The 13,554-nt window shown below is 36.3% G+C and overlaps 1 protein-coding gene across 2 annotated transcripts in view; it reads left to right on the top strand.

Moving 5' to 3' along the window:
- YWHAQ (tyrosine 3-monooxygenase/tryptophan 5-monooxygenase activation protein theta) overlaps positions 1-13,554 on the top strand; it is a 31,074-nt gene that overhangs the window by 16,081 nt on the left and 1,439 nt on the right. For both annotated transcript variants that reach the window (XM_027966511.3, XM_027966509.3), the window contains exons 3-5: positions 10,176-10,299; positions 12,075-12,238; positions 12,869-12,964. In XM_027966511.3, coding sequence (XP_027822312.1) covers positions 10,176-10,299; positions 12,075-12,238; positions 12,869-12,964 — 384 coding nt within the window. The remainder of the gene's footprint in view (positions 1-10,175; positions 10,300-12,074; positions 12,239-12,868; positions 12,965-13,554) is intronic.

The following is a 13,554-nucleotide window of genomic DNA, read 5'->3' as shown; positions in this document are numbered from 1 at the left end:
TTCTGTTTCCATGCCTCTGAGCACTGTTCATTCTGATTGACTCATCCTTATTAAAGTATATTTACATACTGTTGTATTATACTCATCTTACATTTTTATTAATTTACTATTACAAATATGTGTGTGTGTATGTATGTATGTGTGTGTGTTACTCTAGATTAAATAAAAGTCTTCTTTAGTGGTTTATAGTTAAGAGAGGGGGGATGTGTGTTCCAAAAGTGTACTGTGCTTCTTTAAGAAGGTTTCTGAAGTCTTGACTTGGAAGATACTACATCCATAGGATTGGGTGACTAAATATGGGGTGCCAGGGGAGTGATATGAGGGTTTCCCTGATAGCTCAATTGGTAAAGAATCCACCTGCAGTTCAAGAGACCCTGGTTTGATTCCTGGGTTGGGAAGATCCGCTGGAGAAGGGATTGACTACCCACTCCAGTATTCTTGGGCTTCCCTGTGGTTCAGCTGGTAAGGAATCTGCCTGCAATATGGGAGACCTGGGTTCGATCCCTGGGTTGGGAAGATTCCCCTGGAGAAGGGAAAGGCTACCCACTCCAGTATTGTGGCCTGGAGAATTCCATGGACTGTATAGTCTGACACTAAGAGTCTGACACTAAGAGTCTGACACGACTGAGCAACTTTTCACTGATCACTGATCAGGGGAGTGAGGCCAAGGGAGCACTAGGATAACACTCAGGTTTCTAACTAGGGCAAGGGAGTGCTTTTCTGAAAGCAAAATTTAGTAGGGGAGGAGAATTAATAGGAAATTGTGTTTGGAAGGCAAATTTAATGTTTCAGGATGAGTGAAGTCCCAGTGGCCCATCCCAGTGTCCATAAATACAGATAGGAGCCCTCTGCCCGGTGCTTAAAGAGACTTGTGTGGTGGTGCGCAGTGATGGAGATTTGTGTACCAAGCAGTGTTCTAAGTAATTTGTATTGAGTCATTCAGTCTTCACAACAGGCTGCAAAGTGGGGATTGTCATTAATTGCAGTAAAATGAGGTAGGAGCTACAGAAGTAATTTACCTAGCTAGATAAAAGGCAGATTTTGTGAGCATTAGCGTATAAATATTGGCTAAATTCCTGCCAATAAATATCTAAAATGAATCCACATCTTGTCAGTTACCTTAAAATAGATGGTGAGCTGTTGAAATGTTTGAGATCCATAATTTTCTTAGTGAAATATTTCCTTCTAGTAGCCGATTGAACTATGATAATACAAAGTATAGTCTTAAAGCCAGACACTTGTTGGATTAAACAAGGGGGAACACATTAACTATCCTTAAAAATTTAGATAATCTTCTAAAAGAGGATTGGAAAGCACATGTCCTTAATAGCCAACTCAATCCTCTGCACATACTTAATATGAAAGAAATTTGGGCCTTCTAAATAATCTGAAATACTGTTCTCTGCAAACATGAGGTGTCACATGTGTATGTTATTCAGCATCTTGTAATGATCTATATTGCAGTTTTGGAAGAGTTGTTTTCATAGATTATGACCAGGAATTTTCCAGTTACTCTAAAATATATATTTTAGTTACTGTATTACTCCACTTGGTGACTTCTCTTGTTCCATTACTTTCTTCCTAACTCTAAAGGGGTTCTTCAGTAAAGGTCTAAGCAGGAACTTCTGTCTTTGTCTGGAAACATCTTCATTTTGCACTTGCTTTTATATGGTATTTTAATTGGTTATGAAATTTTAGCTGACAGTTTTTTTCTCCTCACTTTTAAGATCCTTGATTATTTTCTCATGAAAAATCAACTTGTCAGCCATACTGTAGTTTCTTTCCTTATAGGTAATGTGTCATTTCTCTGGTTGCTTTTAAGAATTTTCTTTCCTCAATGTTCCCATGCTGGTCTACGTATGAATTCATTTTTGTTTTATTTTTGGGGGGATTTAGTGTGCTTTTCCACTTTGAAGATTATTTATACTAGTAACTGGAAGAATCTCAGCCATTACCTCTGCGTAACATTTCTTCCTCATACTAATTTCTCCTGGAATTCCTATTGCATATTGTCTTGCATCTTTTTGACTTATCCACATTTTTTCATCTTGCTGGTTCTTTGTTCTGCATTCTGAGGAGTTTCTTCAAACATGCCTTCTCTTTTACTGCTTTAAAAAAAATAATTTATTTTGGTTGCATTGGGTCTTTGTTGCTGCTTGGGCTTTTCTCTTGTTTCGGTTAGCGGGGGCTACTCTTTGTTGCAGTACACGGGCTTCTCATTGCAGGGGCTTCTCTTGTTGAGGAGCACAGGCTCTAGGTGAGGGTTCAGTAGTTGTGGCACATGGGCTTACTTAACCTGAGGTATGTGGAATCCTCCAAAACCAGGGATCAAACCCCTGTCCCCTGCTTTGGCAGGTGGATTCTTATCCAGTGGACCACCAGAGAAGTCCTTTTTTTTTTTTTTTTAAAATCTCTCCATCTCCAAGATGCTTTTCTTTTTTAAAATTGAAATACAGTTGTTTTAAAATGTTGTGTGTGTTTCAGCTGTATAGCAAAATGATTCAGCTTTACATATGCATATATCCCCTCTGTTTTGGATTCCCTTCCCACTTAGGTCACCACAGAGCCCTGAGTAGAGTTCTCAGTGGTGTACAGTAGGTTCTCATTAGTTACCTATTTTATATGTAGGGTATATATGGGGCTTCCCTGGTGACTCAGCAGTAAAGAATCTGCCTGCAGTGCAGGAGATTTGGGTTCGATCCCTGGGTCGGGAACATCCCCTGGACGAGGGCATAACAACCCATTCCAGTATTGTTGCCTAGAGAGGAGCCTGGTGGGCTCTAGTCCCTAGGGTCGCACAGAGTCAAACACAACTGAAGTGACTAACTGTAGCAGCAGGTGTGTATATATGTTAATCCCAATCCCCCAATTCCCTCCCTTCCCTTCCTGGTATTCATATGTCTGGGTCTCTATTTCTGCTTTGCAAATAAGTTGACCTGTATGATTTTTCTAGATTTCATATATAAGTGGTATTTGTTTTCCTCTTTCTGACTTACTTCACTCTGTATGACAGTCTCTAGATCTATCTACGTCTCTGCAAGTGGCACAATTTCATTACTTTTTATGCTTGAGTAATACTCCGTTGTACATATGTACCACTTCTTTATCCTTTCCTCTGTTGATGGACATTTAGGTTGCTTCTGTGTCCTGGTTATTGTAAATAGTGCTGCAGTGCTGCATGTATCTTTTTGAATTATGGTTTTGAATTATTGTATCCTATCTTTGGACTTCTGTTATTTTTTTTTCCTCTCCAATATTTTTGGTTGTTTTAATAAAAAAAAAAAACTCCCTGTGTAACATTACTCTGCCCTGGCAATTATGAATTTTCTTTATATCCCCACAGACACACATCCATTATTTTGAAGCCAGTCCTGGGCATCATCTATTTAATCTGTAAATACTAAAATATATATCCTTAAAGGATTCTTTAAGGGTTTTAAACATTTTTCTTATATTTATGTTTTAATGCACACTGTTTCATTTAAATTTTGGGGTACTTACTGTCTGTTTGTTGATCTTTCATCATGGTGTATCTGTTCCTTGATTAGTATTGTTATTTTAAAAAATTGGAATGTGGTATTGCCTATGGAACTTGCATGGGTACCTTGGATTATGGAAGTAGTTTTCATGATTTGTTTCTGCTGGGCACAGTAGGCCACGGCCCAGTTTTACGCACACTTTCAGCTTATAGAGTCACACATCATATATGAGATAAAAATTTGAATAGCACCTGCACAGATCATGTTTGGTTTTTAGTTTTTCATGGGAAACTACACCCATAACCCCCAGAAGTCCAGGAAATAGCTTTCTTGCTACTTCTCAGCAATGACACAGTTTTTCTAGGGTCCTTACTCACTACACATTGCTGTGATTGTATTGTAAATTTTTACTTTTTGCTCTAACTTTGCTTCATCTTCCTATCTAGCACTTTAATATCTCCCTTCCTTCCTTTGAAACTTTGCTATAATTTTTTCTTCTATTTTATCTATTTCTGTTTAGCATTTTGATTATTTTTAGAAGGGAAAGTGCTTGGTCTCACTGTGTTGCCCAACCAGAAAGTTGACGTTTCTACCTGTCTATTTAAGGTGATGAGTTATAAATTTATTAAATACTTCATACAGGAGTGAATGAGAGGGGTGTGTGTGTATCTTTTAATCTGATATGCTAGTATTCAGTTCACATTTAATATGTGTTATCATTTCATCTGGTCAGGTGGGCAGAACCTAAACACACATTCAGACTTGTATTTCAGTTAAGTCTTCTGCTTGTACATTTTGTTTGTGTTAGAATCAAACAGTCGTTAACTTATGGGTCAGAAATGTTGGTAATATTATGTCTGATTTAATATAATTTATTGCTAGATAGAATCTTGGAATACATGAAGTTATATGAGATACATCTGAAAAACAGACTTTTTGTTAACATATATCTCTACATAACAGTAAGGGAAAAAACTCATGGGGAAAATGGCAAAGGATTTAAACATACTGTTTAAAGAAAACTGTAAATAAAACTATAGTAAGATTTTTTTCCTTATTAGATTGGAAAAGATAAAAAATGTTTGATAATACCCTGGATTCAGAAGGATGCTGAGAAATTGGAACAGTCACACATTGCTAGTGGGGATGTAAATTATATAATTGCCTGAGGAAGGGCACTTCAACATCTTTCTTCCAAGGATCAAGTGTACATTTGGTACATTGTTGGAAATATCACCAGATGGGAATCAACTTAATTGTTCATCAGTGTAGACTAAATAATTATGATATGCCCATATAGTAGGCATACATAGTGCTCTTCAGTGTTATTATATATTATAGAGTGAGACAGTTATAAACATGTGGGTAGGGAATGATCTCAAAGGAATTATTATATGGAAAAGGCAAGGTATAGAACAATGTACATAGTAGACCAACATGAGAATGGGAATGTATGTGGATTTTAAAATGTATAAAATATTTGGAAGAATGTATAAGAAAATGATGGTGGTGGTTGCCTTGGGAGGGGAATAACTGGCTGTCTCAGGATCCAGGGAAGGGAGAGAGAGTTTATTTTTCACTTTTGAGTTTCAGGTGATGACGTGTATTACATATTATTTTAATGGAAACCCAGTCTTACTTTGTGTGAAGATCCAAGTAAAGGAAGAAGAATCCTGTGAGGTTGAATTGGAATTCTGGATATATTAGTATGAAATCATGATTTTTCACGAACACACATGAATTTGCTGAAGGAGTTAAACAGGGAATTTTAAAAAAAATTTAGAATGCTGGTTAATTAACGATTGTACATTATTACTTTGATAAAAATAGAGAATTAGAAAAATAATTCAGGAAAAGTCCTGTGCCATTTTAAGCCCTGTACTATGTGTGACTTTTTTTTGCTTTGCATTGATTTCATTACCATGTTGCTATGTCACGGTTAATGTTCATTTAACAAATAATGAATCTTACTGTGTGGTAGGCAATGTGCTAAATGTTTAACATATCGTATTTACAGAATTTTGTGAATGAAAAATATTAAAGAAACATTTTTATCTGAAAGTTGCTCTACTTAACAGGTTGCTCCTTTGATTTAGTACCTTAGAATTAGCATAGATTATTAAAACTAGAAAATACTTCTGTTATTTTGTAGAAGAAATTAAGGAACTTGTTCTAGATGGAAAACCAGATTTTTGGTTCAGCATTCATTCCACTGAGGTTCACTTGTAATTTATGATGAATATTGTGAAATTTGATTCCTTTTTAAAATGTACTTTTGGTATCTTGGGCCATTTTTTCTACTTTTTAAGAAGATTTTACCATCTTCAAGTGACTTTCTACCTATTTGTACAGTTGTGCCTTTTCCTATGACATGGGCCCTGTGCCTTGGAAATGTCCTCTTCCTCCATGCGCTCTGCCTGTTTATAAAATCCAATAGAATTTCCTGGATGAAATATGACTTCCTTCTTGAGTATTGAGTTTTGCTTTGATTTTGGTCTCTTGGAGTTAAACCTAATAGAGTTTTTTCTAGAGACTTAATTCTTCCTACACTTGTCAGTGGTTCTTTATACTGTATATAATTCTTGAAGTTGGGATGTTATTAAAAAAATAGCTTTAGATAAATGTTTAGATAAGTAGCTTAGATAAATGTTCCATTTGTTGAACAGTTATGTTGCTCTATATTAATTCTTTCGTTTGCTAATTTACTAATTGAATAACTTAAGGCCAAAGCCTTATCTCTGTTAGATATGCTCCATTGTTTATAGGGTGGTGCTTAGAATGCTAGCTTTATTTTCAGATTCTGGTGCCATCTAATTAATTATATGGCTTTGTGTAAGTTTCTTGATTCCTTGGTGATTTTATTCATTTGTAAAATTTATCATAATGGTTCTCTGTATATAAATAACACATACAGGAGTGGTTAAGATACAGCTTGACACAGTTTAACATACTGTGTTAAACTGTTAAACACAGTTTAACATATTGAACACTTAAATATTTGTTGAATGAATAATCTTTTGTGATAATGTGCTGATAAAAATATAGATAGTGACTAGTATATATACCCTGAAGTTAGAAATTGAACATATTAGTAGTGTTTTTATTTAATAAAAGTATAAACTATATAGTGAGGAATATGTTTTGTTTTGTCTATAAAACAAATCACTTATAAGTAAATTTAAGATAAAAATATTTGTTGAATGCCACAGACTACTAACCACTGCAGCCTAATGAAGTACTTTGGGAAAGTTAATTGAAGTGATGGTATGTAAAAATAATCCACTCCTAGAGATAGAATTAGTATTGGAGTTTCGTTATTCCTAACCTTTTCTCTAAGATATGGGGTTGAGGAATTAGTTACTGTACTAAATTTGCATCACTTATTTCTTGACAGTTTAATCGTCTTTATTGTTATTTCCATCCTATTTTTCTGAGATTAAGCTTATTCTAAGGTCTGTCAGTGTCTCCTGAAACGACTTCTATAATAATGGCTTAAATTATTTCCTCTGACTTTTGCTCGTATTTGAGTTTCTTTGGTCTAGAATGTTCTGTTTCTAGTACATCCTGTAATTTTGGGTAGTAAGTGCACTGACTTAGTCACATGTCTTTCAAAAAGACATGTACTTTTTGGTTCTGCCTCTTGGTCAGGTGACACTCAGCCCTGTAGGGAACCCCGATTTAGCTCTCCAAGCCTCCCAGGATCATAAAATTTGCTGGTTGAAGAGTTACAAAGGGGATCGCCTATTTTATTGACAGAAACAAGTTAGTGGAAGGGACTTTTAAATACATTAATGTTAAAAATTGATTCACTTCCTCTCTACTGACTTTTTACCAATGACCTTATCTAGGCAGATTTTCTCATTCCAGGGAGCCACTTGTCATTTTCGTTTTTACTGTCTAACCTGTATTGAGTCTTTTTATAATTTAATTTTTTTTTTTTTTTTACAAAAAAATGTATACCTGTGCTATATACCATAAGTATTTTTAGCCTTTATTCTATGTGGTATTAATCATGACTAACTGGTATGCATAATACCTGATACAGCCATGATCATTTTGGTAAGACATGAAGCAGAATCCAGTGTCTTTTAATTGGGCTAAAAACTGCATGGCTACTGCTGACAGCACATGGAAAGACAGAGTTATTCTGTACCTGTTGTTTCCTTCACAGAGAGCTAGTGGCATCTGACAAAGAACCATGACCTGGCTGAACTCCAGGATGGAAGTAATGCACAAGTCACTTAATAAAAGCCAACACTGTAAATCGTACGTAATGGCTATATGCAAACTAGTGATCAAAGTTAATCATTTTAGAAGGGAAGAGTGTACAGTTCGCTTAATAAGTGGCTGTGTAACCACTAATGCAGTAGCTGTTTAGCAGCTTTCTGAATCCTTGGAAAGCCAGTGTGTCAGTAAGACAGTCCTCATGAGCATTCCCACATTGGCTCAAGTGATGGAGGGGTGATGAGAGCTAGAATCACGTTTCTGTCTCATCTCCCCACGTCCTCATTCAGTCAGGCTTTTCTGAGCTCCTGCTCCCACATTTCTGCCATACTTAGTCACAGGGATCTAGGTCTTAAATGTTCCTAGTAGCTTTCTTTTTTTCTTTTTCTGATTGTAAGTACTGTTTTTTCCAGAGCTGGCACTGTTTTGGAGATCCTCTGTGGAATCTCACTTGGAGAAAAAGAAAAGTGAGAGGCGCTTCATTTTACATTGTAGTTCCTTAGTTCAGATGCAAGCAGCAGTGTTGGTTCCCACAGTAGAAATACTGTGTTGGCGTTGTTTGATACTGCTTCTCAGAATCTACTTTTGGTTTACTTTTTTTTTCAAATTAGGGATGACTGAGTCAGTTTGAGATTTAGAAACTTAGAGAACTTTTTTGTGGCTGTCTTACCATTGCACCCCTGTCAAAAAAAACCCCCTAAATTCCAGTGTTCCATAGATGTAGTTTTAAAGTTAAAAGTCATCCATGATATGTAAAAATGGCATTCTAGGGATAAGTTCCAGTAGTAAGATTTTGTACAGTTCTGGGAAAGAGTTTTTCCTCAAGTTTGTTTCAGTACTATTAAAATTGTATTAGTGATGTCCAGCAACAAAAAACTCATAACATGAGCCTTCAGTTAAGAAGCAACATTTAGTTTCAGTTGACTTTAGTGTTTGGGTGTGGCCCCTCTGTTGCTTCGGCCTTGGCCCAGCAGCTTTCCAGATGTAAACCACACTTTTGATAGTTGCCACTTTTATAATGTATATGGTTCTGGGGCTTCATTAGGTAATTTAACTGTAATCCTAAATTTAACTTCCCTTGAGCTTCAGACCCTTTTAAAATTTATTTTTTTAACCTAAACATATTTTTCATTAAAGGTTTAAAATGTTTTTATTTCCTTCAAGGTAACATGCATATAATCACTGCATTTTGTTTAGGTGCTTTTTATTCAGATAAACAAGAAAGTTCTTGAGTTAAAGGTGTATTTTCTAAGCCATTTTTTATTTCTTCAGTGTCTATTTGTTGATTTTACTCCCATGAGTGTGTTACTCTTTTAAAATTTCTAAAATAATTTTATTCTCTGTAATATTTTGTATTACAGAAAGATTTTTAAATTACTTAACATCAAGTAAAATTGATAGTCCAAGAAGGTATCTATCATGTTTGTTTTTTGTGACTTTTTAATACTCCTAGGGGCACCTTGTACAAATACCTCAGTTTGAGAGGCGCTGGCTCATTGGATCAAGCGGACATTTCTTGATACAAAATGAGGGAAAAAAAGACATACTTAAATATTAACCCAACTTAAAAAAATAGTTTCACATGAGGGACATGACTCTTTTATTGCTCGAAACGTTTCTAGAGCTCTTCCTCTCGACCCCTGTACTCCTCCGCTTTTTGGATGAGCCTCTAGTCTGCAGAGTACACTGAGTAGCCCTGCTCTAGGCCATAACAACTTACTTTTTCTGGGACTGTAGTCGTCTTCATACTCGATGTCTTAGACATTTTATTTCCTCTCTCGAAAATGATTGCACATCCTTGTTTTCTAACTGCTGCATTCCCTCTGTAACTTCTTGACAAGTCACACACTCTGTCTCCAGGGAAGCCTGTCTTAACAGTGACCATCTGCAATAGAGCGAGACGTTCCCTCTGTGCTTCCATGGCCTCTTAAAGAGCTGCACTGTTAATGGTGTACTCACTTCTTTTTTTTTATTAGACTGTGGACTCTTGAGGGTAGGGACTTTATTTCCCCTCTGGTCAAGTAGAGTGCCTAGCACCCAACAAGTATCGTGAAAGTGAAAGTCGCTCAGTCGTGTCCAGCTCTTTGCAGTCCCATGGACTGTAATTCTCCAGGCCAGAATACTGGAGTGGGTAGCCTTTCCCTTCTCCAGGGGATCTTCCCAACCCAGGGATCGAACCCAGGTCTCTCTCATTACAGGCGGATTCTTTACCAGCTGAGCCACAAGGGAAGCCCAAGTATCAGGAAATGCTTGCTTAAATGAATGGATGAGTAGACAGACAGGCTCTTTCTAATTAGTGTTTGATATAATCTAGCTTTACCATTATGACTTCTTGTGATCCCAAAGCATTCAACTAATGACAACCACCTGACCCCTGCTTTCTAGCCATGCTTCCAGTCCTGGGTGGTATGGTGTGAATTACTGTGGCAGTTGTTTTCACTAGTGCCTAATGTTGTAACTTATTTCTTTCAGGAATTGTTGGATAAGTATTTAATAGCCAATGCAACTAATCCAGAGAGTAAGGTCTTCTATCTGAAAATGAAGGGAGATTACTTCCGGTACCTTGCTGAAGTTGCTTGTGGAGATGATCGGAAACGTAAGTGTATTCGGTTTATGGGTAAAGCTAAAATATAAAAGGAAGGGAGAATAAGTTTGTAATGTTATCTTGTGTTCTCAAAAATGAAAATACAGTCATGAATTTACATTATGTGCTCTTTATGAAAAATTCATAAACTCTGATTATAATCTGATAAGATATTATTAAAAACAAACAATCTTTCAGGCTTTAGAAATTCATTCACCATATTTTTAGCCCCAGAGTTCTTTACATATGCTTTGGGTGATTCTGTTATGTCATGTGGTCTTCAGCATCTTGTATCTTAAGATAACTAAAAATTACATACATACTATAAAACCAGGACGTTTTACTTCTTTTGCTTGACACATTAATTTATTAACTCTACTACCTGTTTTGAGGGCTCATAACATTGACTAATTACACATAACCAGATACAGAGGAGAAATGAGATGAGAGTATTAGTGCTGGTATATAATTTATCACAGAAAGCAGAGATATGGGGAAAAGAGGAACCAAATTTCCTAACTTGACTGTTAAAAAAGGCGAAGTGAATTTATTAGTAGTGAACTCAGTCTCTGGAGTATTGGTAGTTGAGTATACTATAGTATGTTATGTATGTGCCTGCTGCTAAATTTATCAAGGAAGTTTTAGGTACAAGTATCACATAACTCATTTTTTTTTCAATTAGTTTATTCCTAATTTTACCCCATCCGAAAAGGGCATGCCCCTGAAAATGGTAGTTACAGCCTCTTCTCTTTTCTACAAAGAGTTACTAAGTAAATGTGAGTTTTACTATCCCCTGTATCAGTGTAGTTGAAGATAGGAAGAGAAAACTTTTGTACTTTGCTGTAACAGAGTCTGTACACTTAAACTGTTGTGTTCACCAATGTATAATTTCAAAGATAAGCAAACTGGGATGTGACAGGTGTTTGCACAGACTGAGCATTTATAAATGTCAGCTCATCAAGGGATATCTTTGAAGACTGGGCCATAGCCCCAGCGTTAACTGATCTAACCCTTGCTGGTTTATTGGGATTCTCTGGTCCTAAACGTAGAACACTCCAGCAGTCTGGGACTTGTAAATAGTCTGTATTTACAGTCTGGAAACTGAGACACCTCAGTGCTCTCATTGCACGCACCTCCTTATGTGTCAGAGAGCAAGCTCCTTAGTTCAGTGTGAGGGCTCTGCTAGCTATGTTTAGATCAGTAAATGTGCCATTTCAGAGGAGAAAATAAAGCACATATTCGGGCTCTAAAGGGATAACTTAATTTCTGTTAGGTCAGGCTTTTTAGAGCTTGTAATGGGCATGGCGGCCTCATTCAGAAAAGCTAACCTTTTCAAGATATGACATCATCTTATTAATGTTGGTAGTATTTCCTGAACTTTTTTTTCAGGAAGGTGACATTTTTATTAAGCCAGTCATCAAATTCAGATCAGATTGTGATTATATACTGGCACTTTTATATTGCTTTTCACATTAATATATCTTGAAACCAAGGATCAGTATTGTTTTTACAGATAAGTCACAAAAATAGAGGCTCTTTTGTTGTTGTTGTGTTGATGTTGTTTTAAACTAAGCTGAGTATAGGCAAGCAGCCTTATAAACTAGTGTTTTTTAATAACCTGGTACAAGATAATGTTTTGGATTTACTACCGACCGTGGTTTCAAAAGAATGCTGCAGAGCGAAGACTGGTTCTACCAACCTAGTAGCATGTGTAAATGGTGTGACTGTATACTAGATGGGATATTTTCAGTACCATGCTTTTTTATTTTGTTTTTTTCCCTTCATAGAAACGATAGATAATTCCCAAGGAGCTTACCAAGAGGCTTTTGATATAAGCAAGAAAGAGATGCAACCCACACACCCCATCCGGCTGGGGCTGGCTCTTAACTTTTCTGTGTTCTACTATGAGATCCTCAATAACCCGGAACTGGCCTGCACACTGGCTAAAACGGTAAGATGTGCATCCAGAAATACCTTCCTTAAGTTATTCGAGATAGCAAGCGTGTTAATTTCTAGGCGTTTTACTTGGATAGCCAGGTATGATTTCTCCTACATTTATTTGGTTATCTCCTCCTTTTTCTTACCATCATGAGACCTACCACTACTATACTCTCCCAGCTTTGGTTGTATGCAGTAAGATCTGTCTAAAGAGCATATTGGTCAGAATAACCAAAAAAGTATGAAAGAAACGTAGAGGGTCGGAAAGTAATGCCTACCAGGTGTGATTACTAGAATCTGTGTACTCCTCAAAGTGTTTTAAAATGGATGCATTCAGAGGGATTTTGGCAAATAAATACTAGTTGTTATTTGTAAGAAATATATTGGGCATAGCTACTGTGCTCTCTGTCCTATGAAAGAACTGAGAAATGCTTGTGTAACTAAGTACATATATCTTTATAAATTTCAAGTCATCAAAAATTCTTACGTTGAGAATCCGAGAAAGTGATTTGAGTTTTGTTTTTAATGGATAACAGAAAGTAAGGTGGCTGTTCATATATTACATAAAAATGGTCTGTGATCGTAGAGTATCAGTTTGTGTTGATGTTGAGTATTGTTCATCATGGATATTGATATTTGTCAGGCTTTTGATGAGGCTATTGCAGAACTCGACACACTGAATGAAGACTCGTACAAAGACAGCACCCTCATCATGCAGCTGCTGAGAGACAACCTCACAGTGAGCGTCCCCTTCTTCTCATTTGCATTTCCTGTTTAGGGACAAAAGTGTCAATATCTATTCAGGCTCTCTGTCTTTGGGGGAAGCTATAATAGAACTACACCTAGTCTTAGAAAACAGATGTATAAAAATTACACAGAAATGTTAAATACACATTAGTATTTTGTATAGGACAACTCTTTCGTAGGCAGATTTTGTAGGCAGTTGAATAGGCATTTTATCAAGACCTTCCTGAGAAAATACACCAAGATTTTAGGGACTCATAATATTAACATTATTGTTACACTGGTATGAAGATGTTGATAAATTATGTTAATATGGAGTTTGTTTTAATTTGTTTTTTTTTCTTTAGTTTTTCACCTTACCTCTTGTATAGAAAGGGCATCAAGGAAAAACTGATGGAGAAAAAAGTACAGGTTGAGTTTTGCTTAACTTCTGTAGGTTCAAGAAAATTTGGTATGTCAACATCTTAGACAAAATGTGGAAGAAGGAATTCACCTTTTAATATAAATGTAGTTCTCCTGTGGCCCCTCCCCTTGCCACAGTTTTGATGCTTTTTCTTCTGCTAGAAAAATTTTTTGGCCTTATTA

The sequence above is a fragment of the Ovis aries genome, chromosome 3 (genome assembly GCF_016772045.2).
Source record: "Ovis aries strain OAR_USU_Benz2616 breed Rambouillet chromosome 3, ARS-UI_Ramb_v3.0, whole genome shotgun sequence".
In the NCBI taxonomy this organism is placed as follows: domain Eukaryota; kingdom Metazoa; phylum Chordata; class Mammalia; order Artiodactyla; family Bovidae; genus Ovis; species Ovis aries.
The sequence above is the reverse complement of the archived record's forward strand: the minus strand, read 5'-3'. Positions and strand labels throughout refer to the sequence as shown.